General features: G+C 42.2%; 1 protein-coding gene across 1 annotated transcript; it reads left to right on the top strand.

The window, feature by feature from the left end:
* The first annotated feature begins 760 nt into the window (after positions 1–760).
* Positions 761–19,970, top strand: ctu2 (cytosolic thiouridylase subunit 2 homolog (S. pombe)). Its single transcript, XM_085799344.1, has 15 exons — positions 761–919; positions 1,429–1,503; positions 3,348–3,426; positions 3,815–3,874; positions 5,787–5,847; positions 5,952–6,061; positions 11,731–11,916; positions 12,571–12,702; positions 15,943–16,034; positions 16,337–16,431; positions 17,470–17,568; positions 17,764–17,872; positions 19,135–19,201; positions 19,375–19,433; positions 19,624–19,970. The coding sequence occupies exons 1-15, from the start codon at positions 864–866 to the stop codon at positions 19,682–19,684; spliced, it is 1,341 nt and encodes a 446-aa protein (XP_085655470.1). The 5' UTR covers positions 761–863; the 3' UTR covers positions 19,685–19,970.
* The last annotated feature ends 200 nt before the right edge of the window (positions 19,971–20,170 follow it).

Here is a 20,170-nt window from a genome sequence, read left to right as displayed (position 1 = left end):
CAACATAACGTTACAGCCGCAGTGTTGTGAGTGAATCATGTCGGGACAACCAGGCTTCATGAACCCGCTTCACAGACCCCGGTGCCCGGCCGCCGCCGCCGCTGCTGCTCTAGTGGCGGCCGAAAAATTTTGCGCAGTTTTGTGCCCGGTGCGATGGCCCGTGGCCCTAATAAATAATAAATAAATTTTTAAAAATCACATTTGTGTCCCCCCCCAATCCTGACATTGGATCTGCACCCCCGGTGTCATAGTTAAACTGATCTCAATGAGGAGGCTGTCCAGGATCTGGTTTCCCATTTCTTCATAGGAATCGTTTTGTGTTTTGTTTTCATGATACCATTGTCTGTCTGTCTGTCTATCTATCTATCTATCTATCTATCTATCTATCTATCTATCTATCTATCTATCTATCTATCTATCTATCTATCTATCTATCTATCTATCTATCTATCTATCTATCTATCTATCTATCTATCTATCTATCCAGTTTTTCTCCTTTTAAAATTCTAACCATCCACAAATACACAGATAAACCCTCAGGTTGTAATGCTGCTTTCTAAAGTTGTTATCTATTTTCCCAGCTGTTGTACTCAGGAGGATGAAAGACGAATGGAAGTGATGGAAAAATTAGGTTTGGTGACAGAGAGGTGACAGACTTTCACTGACTGACTGAGATGAGCTTCCACCTCGACCCACCACTGGGGGGCAGCAGTGTGTCACTGCATCGTTTCCCAGTCGCCATAAAACATCAAGAAGAAGAAGTAGCTCGTCTCCGTCATCAAACAGCGACACACTCCTACATGTGATGTCAAGTTGTTTGTTTCTCAAAGTGTGAAGTGAAGCCGCTGGTCCTCAGCTCCACCATGTGCCAAGTGGAGGAAGACTACCAGGACGGACTGGAGCGCACTGAGGCGCCCAGGTAGGACCAGATGTCCAGATGTGTTGTTATCAGAGTGGAGGGTCGAGGCTCCACCTGGACCCGGACCCGGACCCGGACCCGGACCCGCACTGCAGCCGGTGTCGTACCCGGATCACTCAGCAGACACAGTGGACAGCTCGCTGTCAGCTGGGACAGGCTAGGGAGACGCTGGTCGGTCTCTGACCAGATGATGGAGGAGCTGTCATCTGTGGTCTGCTGTGGGATCTGGACTCAGGTTCAAACCAACAGGTCGACCTGGCTCTGGCCTCACTGTGTGGGCTCACTTCCTGTAACAGTGGCCTACAATCTGAACAAGAAAGCCAAAAAAAAGAGAGAAGACCTGTGGAATTAAAACAGATGTGATGCTCTCTCTCCATCACTGCTGCTCTGTAGCCATGTGGCTCTATGCTGCACTGAACCTGCTCAGTCTAAATGTCAGTACACAAACATGTCATGAAGTGTGAATGCATTTGTTTGTAACATATCACTTCTTTTTTCCTATTCATCAGTGTTTCCAAGAAATGTGTCAAATGCAAAGAGGCGAGTGCTGCCGTGGTGATCAGAGCAGGAGACAGGTACTGCAGGTGAGACAACATGTTAGACATCCATGATGCTGAGGAGGCCCACTGCAGACAGGCCCACTGCTCTAACTGGCCTGATGGCTTAGGAAGGTGGTTTAGGAACCCCTGCTGAAAGTTTTTGTTATTGTGAACAGTTCAGCTCAGTTCACATTAAAGGGATAGTTCACTCAAAATTGAAATTGCACTCATTATCTACTCACCCTCATAGGGCTGGGAGAAGTTTCAGAGTCCTCCGTGGCTTCTCTGAGTTACAGGGGGTCTCGGCGTAGCAGTGCATGTCCATATGACGGTTGCAAATGGATACCACTTTTCTTCGTAACAAAAAGACACACCAAAAAACATCCAAATACCTCCATGCTGCTCATATGTAATGTCCGTCTTGTATTGAAGCCCCGAAATGCGAAATTGTTCCGAAAAAAATTAAATAAGTCTATATTTCAAGCTTGTTTGCAGCGGAAGCTCCTCTTCCTGGTCCGTCCAAATCTCACGAGATTTGCGCACTGACGCCGAGGTAGGTATTTGGATGTTTTTTGGTGTGTCTTTTTGTTATGAAGAAAAGTGGTATCCATTTGCAACCGTTATATGGACATGCACTGCTACGCTGAGACCCCCTGTAACTCAGAGAAGCCACGGAGGACTCTGAAACTTCTCCCAGCCCTTAGTCCACATGAGGGGGAGGAGATAATGAGTGCAATTTGAATTTTGGGTGAACTATTCTTTTAACAGACATTTCCACCAGGGGTGCCCAAACTTTAGTCACTGTGTACTGAGACCATCCTGATGTTGTCTTATTGAACCATAAATGTCAGCAACAGTGAATCACAATGATTAAAAAGGGCTTAGATTAGGAGAATATTATTCTAATAATGATAATAATAATAATCCACATGCTCCATGTCTGCCTGTTGATTATCAAACAAATTCAGATGTTCACCATCATGTGATTTAATCAGCACCACTCAGTTGATAGGGGTTGTTCCTTTTAAAATGAGCATTATTGTGGATCAGTTCTTATTGTCAGTGACTTTCACATGGTTATCATCAGCTGCTACTATTGCTGCAGATGTTTCACAATAAAAAAAAAAGAGAGGAAGTATGTCTGTTGAACATCTGGAAGGCTTTTCAGCGTGAGGCAGGAAGTATTGAGCTGCATCAATGGTACTTAAAAAAGTGAAGGTGACTTTTCTTTGGGCCAGTCCCAGCCTGGTCAGATGCGTATATGAACTGATGAAGCCTCTTGGATGAGAGGTGAAACGTCTTCCTAGACAAATAACCAAGTCCAGTTGCTTCTGACTTAAATTTCTTTGGGGATAACGATGACCTGGACAAATGAGAATATTCACAGACTTTTTAAGTAGTTTGTGTTCGTGGAAGGAGCACGTACATGAAAACACACCTGACCTGTGGAGAGGAGATGAGAACACTGTGTTTTACTGACTCAGAATCAGAATCAGAATCAGAACTGTTTTATTGCCAAGAGCAGTAAAGGTCAGTTTACAGCACGAGGAACTTGTCTTGGTGTCAAGTGCAAACATAAAAGTACAAAAAATAGAATAGAATAAGAATTTAGAGAATTAAGAATTTAAATAATATAAAATAAAAAAGAATGAATTAAAATATACTACTGCAAAAAATATGCATATACTATATACAAAAGGGAAATATGCATATACTATAAATACACATACTATATAAAAGAATAAAATAAAATATATATACAAAATACAACTAAATAAGTTGTTGTGCAAAATGTTGTAGTGCAAAGTGACTGTCCATAGGTTTGGGGTTATTTAGGGGGAGCTGGGCCATTGTTCAATAATAATAATGTTCGTCTGTCTGTGTGTCAGGAGCTGCTTCAAGGAATACTTCATCCACAAGTTCAGAGCCATGCTGGGTAAAAACAGGATCATCTTCCCTGGAGAGAAGGTCAGCTGGTGTTTATCTCCTCACACACCTCACACTTTATTACCCAAAACAAAACTCTTATGGGCCTCCTATACCTGTGAACCACTTCATTATCCACAGTCACTTTATAAATGACCTATAACTTGTGTCTCACAATGTGTTTTTCATTGTTATTGTTGCCTTTTGTGTTTACTTTTTTAAATTATGTGTAAATGTTGTATTGTTTTGAACAGTTTTTATGTTATTGGCACTACGGACGGAAACTAGCATCCTGCTATAATCCGGCATATTTACATGTTCTTCTGTCCACATTAATGTGCTCTGTCCCATTCAAATAAACAAATTAATAAATACATGTGTCTGTATTTGTAGCAGCTCCATTAACTGTCTGTGTCCTCTCTGTTGGTAGGTGTTGCTGGCTGTGTCCGGAGGTCCTTCATCCTCTTCCATGCTCAGTCAAGTCCAAGAGGTCTGGTGTTTGTCTCTCAATGTCAATTTCGAAAGACTTTATTTATCCCCATAGGGCAAATAAAAACACATAGGCAGCAGCATCAATATCAAGAGGTGTAGAATAAATCATATAAAACTATGTAGAAAAAAATAATACAAACCAAATGATGACGATGATCAGTGCAACCATAAGATATATTGTACACAGTACCAGAGACGTTCTATATTGCCTATGAGGACTTTAATAGTACTCAGTTTATCTGTGTAATCACCATGGAAACTTGTTTCTGCAGTTCACATGTTTTACTGTCAAAGTCCTGATCACAGTGTTTAGGTGGATTGTTCTGCTGCATGCTGGACCATCTAGAATGGTTTACATGGGAGTAGATAGCTGTGGATACAGTCAGAAAATAAATACTTTTTACATTAAAGCAGAACTATGCAGGATTTGGGCTGTAATTATTGTGGCTCAGAGTCACTGTGATGGTTGAGTGACCTGTTATGAAGTGAATGGGGTCTAGGCCAATGCGCTCACCCCCCCCACTGGCTGAAAACCGCACTTGCAAGATCAGTCGTCCGTCTCGGTGTTACAAATCTCGTCAATGGATAGAAGTATCGCGAGAAACTGCCTTACGGCAGTACGAGATAAGAACGCATATGATGTCATGCATGTCACGAATCGTGATTGGTTTGAGTTCGGAAAGTCGGAGGAAACCATGGAAACATGAAATGTTTACTGATGAAGTTCAGCTTGTGGCTAACGGGGAGCTAATGCTAACACAGATACACACACCATGGGTCTTTTATAAGATAATGTAATACATCATGACACACACACACACACCTTCGCGTTTTGGAACCTTTATTCCTGTGTGTGTATGTCTGTGTCTTTGTGCCTGTGTGTGGCTGTATTAGCGTTAGCTCTGTGTTAGCATAGCGTTAGCTCGGTGTTAGCAGGGCTTAGCAAACAGCAGTAAACACAAGCACGTGTAGGGGGGGTGGAGGAGGTGACGCGGCGAGTTTTTTTTTTTGTACGACAGTGACATGTGCCTCCCAGAACTGTGGGGGAGCTCCGGAGAGGGAAAAAAAGAGAAACCAACGAAGGAGCGAGCTATTTCCGGCCGACTTGCATAGTTCTGCTTTAATGTCCCCATGACCTTTCTTCTTAAAGGGATAGTTCACCCAAAATTCAAATTTCACTCATTATCTACTCACCTTCATGTCGACTCAGTTTTTAAGGTTTATTCAGCAGCAATATACTGTATGTTTACTATCTTTTCAAAAGCCTGGACTGCATAAAAGAAGAAAAAACAGGCTTCTGGAACCTTTCTGACACAATGAGCTATAGACTGAGGTTAACTGCTACATTTTAACATTTATCTGCAGACAAATACTGTAGGAGCCTATAAATTAACATACTCCATTATAAAGTGAACTTAAACCCTTCTCAAAACCTGGACTCTCTGTATGTATAAAAGGCGAACAAATGCACATTGCACAATATATATGTAAAAAAAAAAAAATTTCAATTTAAAAATCGTCAAAAAAAATAACGCAATATTTATGTGAATCGATTTTTTTCTCCCACGCCTAATATAAAAATATCTGAGCTGGCGCATCTTGATTGATGGCCACCAGAAATTTGTGATGTCAAAATGGGGTCACGAGCCAAAAAAGGTTGGGAACCACTGTCTAACACCCTAAAATTCCCAAAAGCTTCCGCTGATCTACTGTAAGTGGAAGAATGGATGATTCTTACTAATGGACCAAATGCTGGCCCTGTTTCCTGAATGTTATAATGAAAATGCTGCTTCAAATTCTTGTGTCTATTGCTAATCTGTTGAAATTCTAATACAGTAACTGGAAACACAGTGCAAATCGGTCTTAGCTTCAGTGTCATTAATTAAATGGAAAACCTTTCTCTTCCTCAGGGTCTGAGTCAGAATGCTCACAAGAAGCTGAGGTTCTTACCTGGCATCATTTACATCGACGGTAAATTAAATGGAGCTCATTACTCTTCAGCTCAGCGCATTCATTTTCATAACCAGGCCGAAACATTTTCCACTGACTGTATGTGTGTGTGTGATTGTTCCCAGAGGGTGGAGCTGTAGGTCAGTCTGTGGAGGAGAGGCGGAGGACGGGGGCAGAGCTGCAGGCGCTGTTCACAGCTACAGGGTTCCCCTTCCACATGGTGCCTCTGGAACAGGTGAGTCAGCAGTCAGCAGACAGAGACGACCTGGGTTATCAGTCCATCCATCCGTCCAGATGTGGACAAACTGGACATAGTATCTCAGTAATGTTTTGTTGGAATCAAATTTGTCACATAAATTCACAGGGACACTAAGACAAAATTATTAGATTTTGGTGGCTAAAGGTCAGTGTGATCACGTAAAACATGATTTTCTGTGTGTATGATATAGTATTAAAGGGATAGGTCAACACTTTGGCAAATTGGCCCATTGCCATAATCCATGTAGTTTTAGGAGTAGGTACATTGTTGGTGCAAGCTATTTTTAGAACGGTGGAGCAGATCCACGAGCTGCTCAGAGCTACGCTACGGAGACTAATGGCATTTCTTGGTTTCCCTCATCAAACTCATCAAATACACAATCCAACAACTCCAAAACGCTCTGGTGGACAAGTTGTGACCTGCACATTCACCACACTGAGATAATAACACAACGTTACCAGCCAGAGTTGTTTTAGAGGCAAATGCAGAGACTGCTTGCCGAAAAACTGTCCCAGACGGGAACACACATCAGCTGTTTTGCATGAATTTACCTTTTTGGAGTTGTTGGATTGTGTATTTGATGAGTTTGATGAGGAAAACCAAGAAATCCCATGAGCCTCCGTAGCGTAGCTCTGAGCAGCTCGTGGATCTGCTCCGCCGTTCTGAAAATAGCTTGCACCGACAATTACAGTTTTTCTCGATTGTTTACACACATTTTCTGAAAGCATGCCTCATACTCTCAGAACTCTACACACAAATCCAAAAAAACACACACAATGGGCAAAACCCCTCACTTCTCCTGCAAAATGAAACTTTACATTCAAAACAATGTTATTTCTTCTCAAAATGCTATTTTAGTCTCAAATGACACACACAAACCATCATATGACTAGACATTTATAACAACCAGTTGAACACTGATGTGCTCAGTGTAAAACACTATGATGAATGGAAAACACTTCTACTCCATTCATCATAATGACTTAGGTTTTTGTTTTTTACTGTAACTACAGACAGTACATATATAAATGTGTTGTAAATTTTAGAATATTGTTTTGATACTCAGAACACTCAAATACACGGTAACAAATGAAATGCATGAAGACGCGACCGAGGTGGTCGTGTGACGATGCAGCCGTGCTGATCTGACCACAAAAGACAAAAAAAAAGAGTCAGTCGGGGTCAGCTGGTTTACGGCCGAACAATTTTGAAAGACTGAACACATAATTTTGATGGGATAAGAGACTACTGGAACATGTGGCTCACCTAGTAGAGCAGCACTCTTTGTAGTCAAAGACTTGTTCTAGTCTAGGTTCGAATCCCTCTATCAACATGCAATTTTGGTGATCAATGCATTTTCTTTTGTCATCATCATTATGATCACTGCTATATACTGTATATGTATGTGTGTTTGTGTTGTGTGGCCTCTCTCTCCGTTTGGTTTCTCTCTTTTTGGTGTCAGTCCATCACTGTTGTGTTGCCCTTGTTTGCTAAAGCTCTGATTGCTAATTGTAAAACTGTGTGACAGGTGTTTACCCATGTGATGAGTCAGTGTGAATAGTAGGGAAACTAACTTTAGAATTTTGAATAACAGTGTGTTACTCATGAACACAAGAGATTTTCTTCATGAAAATTGTGCCAAATGGAGAGAATTGTGTGTAGTGTTTTGAAAAAAGTGTGTTATAGAACTGCAAATTGAGTGTAAAGCAGGAATTGTGCTTGTAGTTTAGCAGATTTGGTCAAGGGAGTTGGTGCATGAGTTAGATGTTGAGGCCTTTGTGTCTCAAGTACCAAAAATTGTGTGTAAACAATCGAGAAAAACTGTAAAGTTAACGAACCTACACCTAAGACTCTAGGGATTATGGCAATGGGCCAATTTGCCAAAATGTCCCTTTAAATTAAACTCTAAATGTCCCTTTATCCCTTTAAATAGAAATATCTCGAGAACTCTCAAGGAAATCCCATCATATTAAGCGGAAACATTCATTAGTACGTTAGGACAAGCTAATTACACAAAAGTCAAGGGCAGTGTGACCTCACAAAACACTTGATAACTCTTGATAAACAAGAATACAGTCAGAAAATAGTCTGAGTGGAGCAGATATACGACCATGAGGAGCTGATTCTAGTTTTTATTCTTTTTTTAAAAGTATTTTTTGGGCCTTTTTTGCCTTTTAATGTACAGGACAGTCGAGAGAGAGACAGGAAATGGGAGGCAGAGAGGGCGGAATGACACACAGGATAGGACCGCTCGGTGTGGGATTTGAACCGGGGTCGCCTACAGTGAGGACTATAGCCTCAATACATGGGGCAGGTGCTCTACCAACTGAACTAAACACCGCCCCTAGTTTTTATTCTTAATAGTGGGGCGGATTAGCTAAAGTGGAGTTGTTCACTTTGTAGCCCCTAACCAAGCATGAAATCCTTTAGCGCCGCGATCAGCAGTGTTAGGTGAGGTCCAAATAAAAAACTGTGTTTTTCCTGCACTTTGAAGGGCTGGAAATATTTATATTATAGTGAAAATGCGAACTGTGTATGGCCGTGGCAGTAAAACCCTTGTAATGCGTGAATAAATGAATGATAATATAAACTGCCGTTTCTTTTGGGTCTGTTCACAACACTGTATGTATTGTAAATCTCTGGGCAGGGCTGATTATGGGCTGGCGTTTACAACGAGGTAGAGCTTGTAAGGATCGTGCGTTCTACTGCAATAAAGCAACGGGGCTATTTCTAGATCATGTGGGTAGCGCCCCCACTTTAAAAAAAATGCTACTATCCCTTTAAATGTGTCTCCTCTCAGGTTCTGGATTTCACAAGAATTGTCTATTGTGGTGACAGAAGCGGCAACATTGGTGGAGGTGTACAATCAGCGGTGGATCAGTTTCAAACATTTTGGTTTTTAAGGACCCAGCAGATGCTCCTACTTTGACGCCACAGGCCAGGACCAGGGTCAGGACCTAATGTCCAGGACCAGGGTTTTTTTGCCAGGACCAGGACCAGGACCAGGACCAGGACCAGACGAAAACGGCCAATTTCATAACTCCTAAACCAACATCTGCTGCAGCAGATGATTTATTGACTAATCCGCCAAGCCACAGGGGATGCACATTGTTGGGGGGGCACACTCAGGTCAGGCAGAGGACTGAGGAGGGCCCCGTTGCTCATTCCATGATAAAACCAATTCACGATCCTTACAAGCTGCTCTCCTCTGACATCCAAAGGTGACTAATCAGGCTTTTGAGGCGAAGAGATACAATACATCAGTCGCTTTGGTATTCTTAAAAGGGCAGTTTATGAAAGTTAATCATAACTTTTAGTTCAACCTCCACAAATGTAGTCTTTGTCCACGGCCAGCTAGGGGGCAGTTTCTCCTTTGAGGTGTCCCAATATGCAGATTTGCTTTTGAAACATGTTTCAGTTGCTTTCATACACACTCTGCTGTTTTACAACATTTCATTTGTTTATGTCATGTCAGTCAAAGTGAACTATACTGAATAGTCTTTCCCTAAAACTAATTGAGTCCTCATTTCATTGCTTGAGTCATTACATACAAGGGATAGTTGAACTAGTTTCAAAATCTGTTTAAACTGGGGTTGTATAAATGTTGGGAGATAGCACTGTGAATTAATTCACGTATCAAACTCCGCCCAGTAAGGTTAGCCGCCCGCCGATCAGTAGTTGGTATTGGACAGTCCAAATAAACAATCTGTGTTTTCCTGCACTTTGTCAGGCTGGAAAAAAATTAAGATACAGTAGGGCAATGGAACTGTGTACATTTTTTTCAGGTAGACTCTTCGGTTTAGGCCGCGAAAATAGGCCCGTTTATGTAAAGTTGTACCAAAGAGTGTTGTAAATCTCCGTTGTAGGGCTATTATGTTTTTTCTTTGCACAACGCTGTGAACAAATCGAATTGCAGAGAGTCATTACTGTACTGCAATTAAATGTGAAACATAGGGGCTATTTGTAGATCATACAACCACACTTAAAAAAAAATGCTACTATCCCTTTAAATGTGTTTCTCACATGGATCTGTACTAGTTCAGTGTGGTGACGTGCTGTCTGGCAGCCTCAGCGTAGTATCATCACTTTTGCGCCTACAAAGCAGCTTAGAGAATAAAGTGTCCTGATGAAAACGGCAGCAGCAGCAGCAGCATTTGACTCCTCTCTGTTCACAACCAGGACCAGGACCTGTCAGGACCAGACCATTTTGACGACACTGACAGTTTCATTGAGTCCAACACGCACCTGCTTTTGCAGCAGGGATGGACAACCCTGAGCAAGTGACGCGCTGCAGGTTATCACTCAGGTCAGGCAGAGGACTGAGGAGGGCTCCATGTACATCCTGATAAAACCAATCACAGCAGCTTTACACTCTGCTCTCCTGACATCAAACCACACGATCAGATACAGAGGAGGCGAAGAGAGATTAAGATTAAGATTAAGATTAAGATTAAGATGGGCCTTTATCGTCTCCTAGAGTGGAGGAATTGGTCTTGGGCAATTGAGAGATAAAGACACAGATACAGACAATAAACAGATATTTGCCGCTACACACAATAAAAAACATATAGCCAACGCACAAATACATCAAATGGGATGCCCCCTACTACACCACTCACATCCCCGACCACACACACCTCATCCCTTTGCTGTTCCACCCACACTCACACATACAAACTCACACCAACCCATCCATGAGATCCCTCCTCACTCACACACCTCTACTCACACAGCCACACACACACTAACATTCCCCAGTAGTAGTATTCCCCATTCAAATAAAAAAAGCACGACATTACACACCGCACTAATAGAGTTTCTGGCGACCCAGAAATGTGTGATTTGACATCAATTAAGATGCGCCAGTTCAGATTTTTTTTTTTGTAAGTATATTTTTTGGGCATTTAGGCCTTTATGGATAGTACAGTTGAGACAGACAGGAAACGGGACTCGAACCAGGGCCGACTGCAGCGAGGACTGTGCCTCTACACATGGGGCGCCCGCTCTAACCACTACGCCACTACTATGCTGCATTTTATTTGAACTCGATTTATGTTAGAGAAAGTGAGAATACAGTTGTTTAAAACACGCGCTGCTGTTATGCATGCGCGCTTCTCTGTGGTGTGTATGTGTGTGAGAGGATGCGGCCATCGTCTGACGGGGCGGGGGGCGGCGGCGGCGGCGAATATCGCTACATTTTTTTTTTTTTACGACGTTAGTTTAGGCGGCAGCTCCGCCTTAACAGGAAAGCGCTGCGGGAAACCCTGGTGTTTTAAATTATAATTTAAAAAATATATAATAATTTGTGAAAAAATACATATTTACCAGTAATTTTTTTTAATCAATTACTAGACATTTCAGGCGACCCCATTTGAATTCTTGGTGACCCCGCATGGGGTCCCAACCCCAAGGTTGAAAAACACTGGCTTATAGTGATAATCAATAAATACCCCCACCACCACCAAACAAACAAAGAAAAACACGTCCACCCACACACACACACTGCTGCTGCCGCTCTGGCTTCACCTCTGACTGTGAAGTGAGTGGATGTAGATAACAACATGTCCCATTGATGTTCAGCTTTCAGATTTATTCTGTGATAAAAACTCAGGCTCAGTCAGTGTTATCAGTTCTCTCAGTCTCAGCCCCCCTGCCCCCCCCCCCCCCCACCACCTCACTGTGTGTCTCTCCACAGGCATCATCTGCTGGTGCACACAGCTCGCACTGAGGGATACAGCAAAGTGATGCTGGGAGACAACTGCACCAGAGTGGCTGTGAAGCTGCTGACCAGCATCTCACTGGGCAGAGGAGCACAGCTGGCCCAGGACACGGTGTGTGTGTGTGTGTGTGTGTCATAGACTGTAAAAAGAATGGACGTAGCACCGTGACGTCACCCATTGGTTTGGGGGAGTCTGTTTTGTGTCTCTACTACGGGGGTTTGAGCCGCGCCATGTTGGATTCTACTTGCCATATTTGGAGCGGTGCGGCCGTTGGCCGGCCGAGAGTCCGCCCACTGGCCTCGAAGCAGCGGTCTCCGGACCTGTCACTCAACGGTTCCGCGCCCTGATTGGCCAGAACTTTAAACCTAATAATAGTAAAACGGTAGAGTTTAAAAAAAATTCACCCCCCTCAGAGTGTGTGCGGGGGTAGAAACTATCGGATGAGACCAAAAAAATAAAATGTACCAGGCTGTAAATATGTTTTTTAAAGCTGTAAAATCGGCTATTTTAACATGGGGCTCAATTGGAGTTGCTCCCTTCTGGAGCCAGCCCCCAGCGACAGCCCAGGGGATTGCAGTTTGTTGAACACGGAAGTGAGCTTCACTCCTCAGACCGACAACTGCCCCCTTGGTGTGTCTGCACAGATGAACAATAGAGAGAGATAAACACAACTGTGTGTGTGTGTGTGTGTGTGTGTGTGTGTGTGTGTGTGGGTGTGTGTGTGTGTGTGTGTGTGTGTGTGTGTGTGTGTGTGTGTGTGTACAGGGTTTCTCAGACTCCAGGTACGGTGACATCATACTAGTGCGACCAATGAGGGACTACTCAGCCAAGGAAATAGGCTACTACAACCACATGTTCAGAGTTCCCTCTGTTTTCATCCCAGGCCTGGACACTAAGGTGAGATCAGCAGGGATTCATGATTGTTTGATTGTTGTTACCATGACAACTGGGCACTCGTATCAGAAGATGAACATCAATCAATCAATCAATCAGACTTTATTTATAGAGCACTTTTCATACAAAAGATATGTAGCACAAAGTGCTTTACATGATAAAAGCAGACAAAACAAAGCAAAAATAAAAACCCAAAGTAACGCAGATACACGCGTGCGCACACACACACACACACACACACACACACCCACAACACACTCACACACTTTATAAAGCTTTAAAGGAAGGCAACTGAAGCGCTATCTTACTCTACAATTTGCCGTGAGGAAACACTAGGGACTGGATAAAACAAAATAATTAAATGAAATGATAAAAAATAACTAAAATTATACCGTAAATATGCTAAGACTAAAAAGATTAAAAGTAAAAAATGAATACAGAACAAAATAAAATAAAATAATAATAAATAAATAAAAATTTAATAAACAGTAAAAATCGATAAATGCAATAAAATGATAGGAAAACTAATAAAATAGTAAAACCTATAAGTAAAATCTAATCAAAAGCCAAGCTAAAAAGGTGTGTTTTAACTCTGCTCTTAAAAATGTCCACATTTGCAGCTGCTCTCAGGTCTTCAGGAAGGCTGTTCCACAGTCGTGGGCCGTAATGACAAAAGGCTGCTTCACCATGAGTTTTGGTTCTGACTTTAGGTATTAATAAAAGGCCTCTATCTGAAGACCTGAGAGTTCTGGATGGCTCATAAGTTAAAAGCAAATCTGACAGATAGGAAGGACTAAGACCACTAAGAGCTTTAAAAACCAGTAAAAGAATCTTAAAATCGATCCTGAAGCACACAGGTAACCAATGCAGGGACTTTAAAATCGGTGTAATGTGAGCTCTCTTTCTGGTCTTCGTTAGCAGTCGTGCAGCTGAGTTTTGGAGTAGTTGTAACGGTTCAATATTCTTTTTAGGAAGACCGGAAAGAAGAGCATTGCAATAATCAATCCTACAGGTAATAAAAGCATGGATTAGTGTCTCTGTGTTGGCTCGGGAAATGGACGCACTTTAGCAATATTTTTAAGATGGTAAAAACCGTTCTTAGTGGTTTGTCTGATGTGGCGTTCAAAGGTTAAGTTTGAGTCGAAGACCACGCCTAGGTTCTTAACATTCTCTGATGGGTTAAGAGACAGTGCTTCCAGTTTAAAATTCAGTTTTTCTCTCAGTGCTTCAGGACCGATAACCAGTACCTCCGCTTTGTCCTGGTTGAGCTGTAAAAAATTTTCTGCCATCCATGACTTAATGTCTAAAATGCACTTAAAAAGGGCATCAATTGGCCCTGTATCATCAGGAGACACGGCAATGTAAAGCTGCGTATCATCCGCATAACTGTGGAAATCAATGCCGTGTCTCCTGATGACATCGCCAAGTGGCAGCATGTAAAGGTTAAAAAGGAGCGGACCCAAAATTGATCCTTGGGGGACACCGCAATTCAATTTATAGCTCCTAGATGAATATTCATTAAAAGTTACAAAGAATTCTCTGTTGTTAAGATAGGATTTAAACCAGTTAAAACAGTACCAGATATGCCAACCAAGCTAAAAAGTCGATCTAAAAGTATTCCATGGTCAACAGTGTCGAAAGCTGCACTCAAATCTAATAAAACCAGGACTGACAGCTTCCTCATGTCCAGGTTGCATCTGAGGTCATTTACAACTTTAACTAGTGCAGTCTCAGTACTATGGTTAGCTCTAAAACCAGACTGGAGTTTCTCGTGGATACCTTTGGACATGATAAAAGTATTCAACTGTTTAAAAACAAGTTTCTCTAAAATCTTACTTAAAAATGGCAGATTGGATACTGGTCTGTAATTGTTAGGGTCTAAAACATCTAAACCATTCCTCTTCAGAAGGGGCTTAACCAGCGCGGTCTTGGAAGCAGTAGGAAAAACACCCATCTGAAGGGAATAATTTACAATGGTCAATAAATCCTCAGCTAAAAAGTCATAGACCATTTTAAAAAAGGAGGTGGGAATGGGATCTAAAAAGCAGGTTGAGGGTTTTAGTTGTGAAACAACTTTACCAAGGATTTCAGCATCAACCAGGACAAAACTTTCTAGTGTTTCCCCACATGCAAAGACGAGCTCTAAGTGCAGATTCTTGGCTATGTTTGCTGGCTGCTGTTGAACTAGAGCCAATCTAATATTGTCGATTTTGTCACTGAAATGGACTGCAAATTCCTCACATCGCTCACTCGATGGTAAGTTATTAATATTGTCCAAAACAGGGTTGATGAGACGGTCGATGGTTGAGAATAGTATCTTAGGGTTGCCTCGGTTGTTGTTGATCAAATTTGAAAAGTAGGACTGTCTTGCATGTTTAATGGCCTTGTTATAGGTGATTAGCTGTTCATGGAAAATTTGGTAGTGAATAGTTAAATTACTTTTTCTCCATTTCCGTTCAGCTATACGACATTCTCTCTTTAGCTGTTTGATAATTTCATCTTTCCAGGGAGGGTTTGGTTTAGATTTGATCTTTCTTACTTTTAGTGGGGCAACTTTTTCAAGCGTTGACTTAAGTTTACTGTTAAAATGGTCAACAAAATCACAAGAAGAAGGTAAAACGTTGGAAGGAGTGTCTTGTAAAATATTTATAAAATTTGCAGTCACTTCAGGAGTAAGATAGCGCTTCCCTACAGTTTTTTCTGAAATGTTTTCCTGGTTAAAACCACTGACATTAAAAAAAACACAATAATGATCAGAGATACCTATATCCACAATAGAGGAAATGTTGGCAGAAAGGCCATGAGTTATAATGAGATCTAACGTGTGGCCTCTATTGTGTGTAGGTTGGGTTACATGCTGGATAAAATTCATACAGTTAAGCATATTTAAAAATTCTGAAGCAAGTGAGTCTGATTGATTATCTGTTCCCAGGCACCAATACTTAATAAATTTGGGAAACAAGTTAGTCTATACCATATACTCACTCTGTTACTGCATCAGTCCGCTCATATTACACTTATGTTTGAATGGAAAGCAGGTGCAGATCAACATGTGTCTGTCACTACAAACAGGAAACACAAATGTATACAAGCATACAGACATTTTCAAATAAACATATAAACATACATATACCAAGACCGTAACTAAAAATAAATAATAGAATAACAATATATTCACATACAAACATACATAAAACTCCAACCATCAGACAAAGTGTGTGTGTGTGTGTGCGTGCTCCACAGACAACAGATAAAGCCAGTATCCAGCGTCTGACGGAGAGCTTCGTCACCAAGCTGCAGGCGGACTTCCCCTCCACCGTCAGCACCATCTACAGGTCAGTGGCACCGTCTACACACCGTCTACACACCGCCTACACACCGCCTACACACCGTCTACACACCGCCTACACACCGTCTACACACCGCCTACACACCGTCTACACACCGTCTACACACCGTCTACACACCGTCTACACACCGTCTACACACCGTCTACACACTGTCTACACACCGTCTACACACCTCCACCTCCAGCTCTCCTTCACTGCATAGAATGGACGTTGGAGGTTACAGAAACAGAGTGTGTACCGTGTTTTGGAAGCATGAGCTGATCCCAGAGCTGCTGTGTGTCCTGTAGGACCAGTGAGAAGCTGCAGACAGCCTGCAAGAACTCCACAGCCCAGCAGGCCGACAGGTGTCTGCTGTGTCTGTGTGCCCTGGACACTGCTGTTGGTGAGTGCTGCGAGGAACCACTCCCTCTCTGTCTTATATATATATATATATATATACACACACACACACACACACACACACATGTAGAGCTCTAGGGCTCTGACAGGTGAGCGGTAGTCCACTAGGAGCTTCAGCTGGAGAGCACAGAGGTCAGGACAGACAGACAGGCTTTAAACACAGCAAAAGGCTCAATAATGTGATCCCAGTGTCAAGTGGTTTAACTGGTATTTTTCATAAAAATCTGACTGTATGCAGGAAAATAAAGTAGCTCAGTGGGTTGAGCAGGCGGAGGAGGATTAGGATTCATCTCAGAATTCTGACTTTAATCTCAGAATTTTTTTAACCCCCCAAAAAAGTCAGAGTTCTGAGAAAAGTCAGAACTCACTTTTTTCCCCACAGTGGCCCTAATCCTCTTCTGTACACCCCATATACAGAGGCAAAAGTCCTCACTGTAGCTGGCCCCGGTTCGAATCCCCCAGTGTGCTCTTTGCTGCGTGTCATTCTCCCTCTCTCTGCCTCCCCATTTCCCGTCTATCCCTACTGCCACCCCCCCCCCCTAAAAAAATAAATAAATAATAATTTTTAAAAAAAGTTGAATAAATGTAATTCACTTTACTGTTTCTTGACAAATTTGACATCATTTGTTGCATTATTTAGTAAAGAAGCTGTAGTTGTAGGATAGGTCCTGCTCAGTGTTTACAAAATGCATCAACATTTTAATACAGAAATGGAGCAACAAAAATCAAAAATCAATTAATTGTTTTCAGAAGAAAGTATATTTCTCTAAGTATACTTAGATCCACTGTAGGTGGATCAAATATTTCATATTCATCATTTAAGTCTTTTAAAAAAACTCTTCAAAAAAGGGTTTTAAATGACTTCAAACCAACATGAATACAAAATATACACTGTAACAAATCTGATGCTTTTAAAACAGTTTTAAAGATATTCTTACCATCCCTCATTCCTGACTGACCCAATAATTAAACTAAAACATGTACCTAAACTCTCTTCCTTTGTCTCCGTCTCTTCTGTCAGAGAACGCCTCAGCCTTTCAGTCCACGCTGACCTCAGAGCAGCTCTCCCAGAAGAAATCTTCAGGAGCCACCAGGACTGAGACTCCGATACCAAACCCAGGTACAGTCCACGTTTCTCCTCCAGTCCAGAATACAGATCAGTATCTTTTATGAACATTGGTGTTGGTTATGACTTTGTATTTGAATCCAACAGTATGCCAGTCTGGTGGTATTTGTGTGAGGGCAGCGATCCTCTGCAGGGGGCGTTTCAACACTCACCTCTTCATAAAACCTTTTTCCTCTGTTTGTATTAAAGCTGCAGTGGAGCGCGGACCGGCTGCTCCCGCGGGACAGTGCTGCTCCTCTGGAGGAGCAGAGGATTGTGGGAGAGCAGAGCGAGGAGGAGGCTGCTGCTCGGCTGCCAAGTGAGTGCTGAGGGATTTATGTCTCTTAATTTGGGCCGTGATTAATCTGTGGTAATGAGGGACTCACACAGACACAACACAGACACTGTGTTGTCAACAAGCTAATTCCAAACACGTGGGTTTTAAACAGGACGGGGGCTCAGCTGCTGATGATCACAACTGTGAAGGACAATGAGAATCCATGATGATTTATTGATGATTGTCCTCAGTCATCTTTGAGTTTAACTGAAGATATCATAGACTTTTTTTAGGTTTAAAGCCCCAGTGTGTAACTTATTTGGCTTTTTATTAGAAAAAATCAAATATTGCTTATATGTATTTCACTGAAGTGGAATCACACTGGCCTACAAATGAAAGCTTTCTGGTACCTTAGAATGAGTTGTTACAAGTCGTTACAAATACATAAGTGGGCGACGCACCGAACCGAGGCGGCCATGTTGCATCGCCATTTTTTACATTGAGTGGCAGCGTGACCGTAGGTAACCATAGAAACTCAGCGGAGCTGTGGGCTCGGCCTGTTAAAACTGTCACCACTGTGTAGTGTGAGGAAGGACGGAGGCACTGGTGTTGCATTCAGGTGCAGTCAGAATTCAAATTTCACTCATTATCTACTCACCCTCATGTCGACTAAGAGCTGTGAGAATTTTCAGAGTCGTGCCTTCTCTGAGTTACGGGGGGTCCGCGCAGCAGTATTTGTCCATATAATGGTTGTCAATGGATACCAACTTTCTTCGTCCAAAAAGACACACCAAAAAACATCCAAATACCTCCATAGTGCTCGTCTGTAATGTCCCTCTTGTATTGAAGCCCCGACATGAGAAATTAAATAAGTCTATATTTTAAGCTTGTTTGTAGCGGAAGCTCCCAGTGTCTCAGTTCACTGCTCTTCCTGTGTCAGTGCAAATCTCGCGGAACAATTTCTCATGTTGGGGCTTCAATACAAGAGGGACATTACAGACGAGCAGCATGGAGGTATTTGGATGTTTTTTGGACGAAGAAAAGTGGTATCCATTCATAACCATTATATGGACAAATACTGCTGCGCGGACCCCCCCGTAACTCAGAGAAGGCACGGAGGACTCTGAAAATTCTCACAGCTCTTAGTCGACATGAGGGTGAGTAGATAATGAGTGAAATTTGAATTTTATTTTTGAACTATCCCTTTAAGTATCTGGAGGCAGAGTGTCCTCTTCTTTTGGAAATCAAAATAAGGTCAACCTACAGTAACCTAACCACTGTTTCCTGTGCTGTGGTTGTCCCAGGGAGCCAGAGAGCAGCGAGCTGAAGAGGCTGCTGTGTTACAGCTGTCAGCTGACCGTCAGAGACATGGTGAGTGGAAAACACAGGAACATCCTCAATTCTAAACTTTTGCAAAATCCCGTCTAGATATAAAACTGGATACGATTAGTCTCAATCTCCTGCATGTTTTCACATTTTTCAAGTGAGAAGTAACAGATGTGACATTACAGGCCTGTCTGAGCTGCTTTGTGTTTTCCTCCTAGTCGTCAGTGGAGCGTCTCCCTCAGTACATCCTGTCAGAGGCTCAGAGGAGACACAGGAGGTGAGGAGTCTGTTTGCTTCATTGATGATCTTCTAACCTCTTCATCTGACAGCATCACCAAACACATCGGTGCTCAACAGACTGAGCTGTGATGTCAGCTGTGCTCACCTGCAAGACGCTCCATCGCTCAGAGAGAAGAGACGGAATATCTCTTTTATTTCTTGTGTTGTGTTGTGTTGTGTTTTTGCAGGTCACAGATGAGGGAGGAGATCAGTGAGTTCCTGCTGGAAGATGGTGATGAAGGCAGTTAGAGGGCGGAGCCACTTCACCTCCAGATCTCCACCCCGTACATTAGATATTATATTTCAACAAATATACATAGGTATTTTTACACAAGCAGCCACAAATCATCTGTACAACAACCAGCGAGAACGAGACTCAAAACAGTTTGGAGTTTTCAGCCACAGCACAGGGGTTCAAAATATCACTGACAAGATTTCACTACTTTGGAAAGTTAGCACAGCAACAGTCACTTTCATTTCTTTTTATAAGAACAATCGTAAGATAAAGAGTCAGACTACAGTGCTCATGTTACTCCCACTCCCAACTGTTGGTTGAACATAGAAAATATCTTCCATGTTAATGTTGTTCATCATCCTGTCAGTGTGGAATTCAGTGGCTGGTGAAACCTGAAGTATGGAGAACTGATAACATATCAGTGAGATTTTGTATTTGTAATTGTTGTTATAAATAAAGTTTTTATTTAAAGCTGCATTCAAGTCTTTAAAATGTTGTGA

The sequence above is a fragment of the Trachurus japonicus genome, chromosome 15 (assembly GCF_045865225.1).
Source record: "Trachurus japonicus isolate A0001 chromosome 15, Traja_1.0".
Classification (NCBI taxonomy): Eukaryota; Metazoa; Chordata; class Actinopteri; order Carangiformes; family Carangidae; genus Trachurus; species Trachurus japonicus.
Note: the sequence above shows the minus strand (reverse complement) of the source record. Positions and strands in the feature narration are given on the sequence as shown.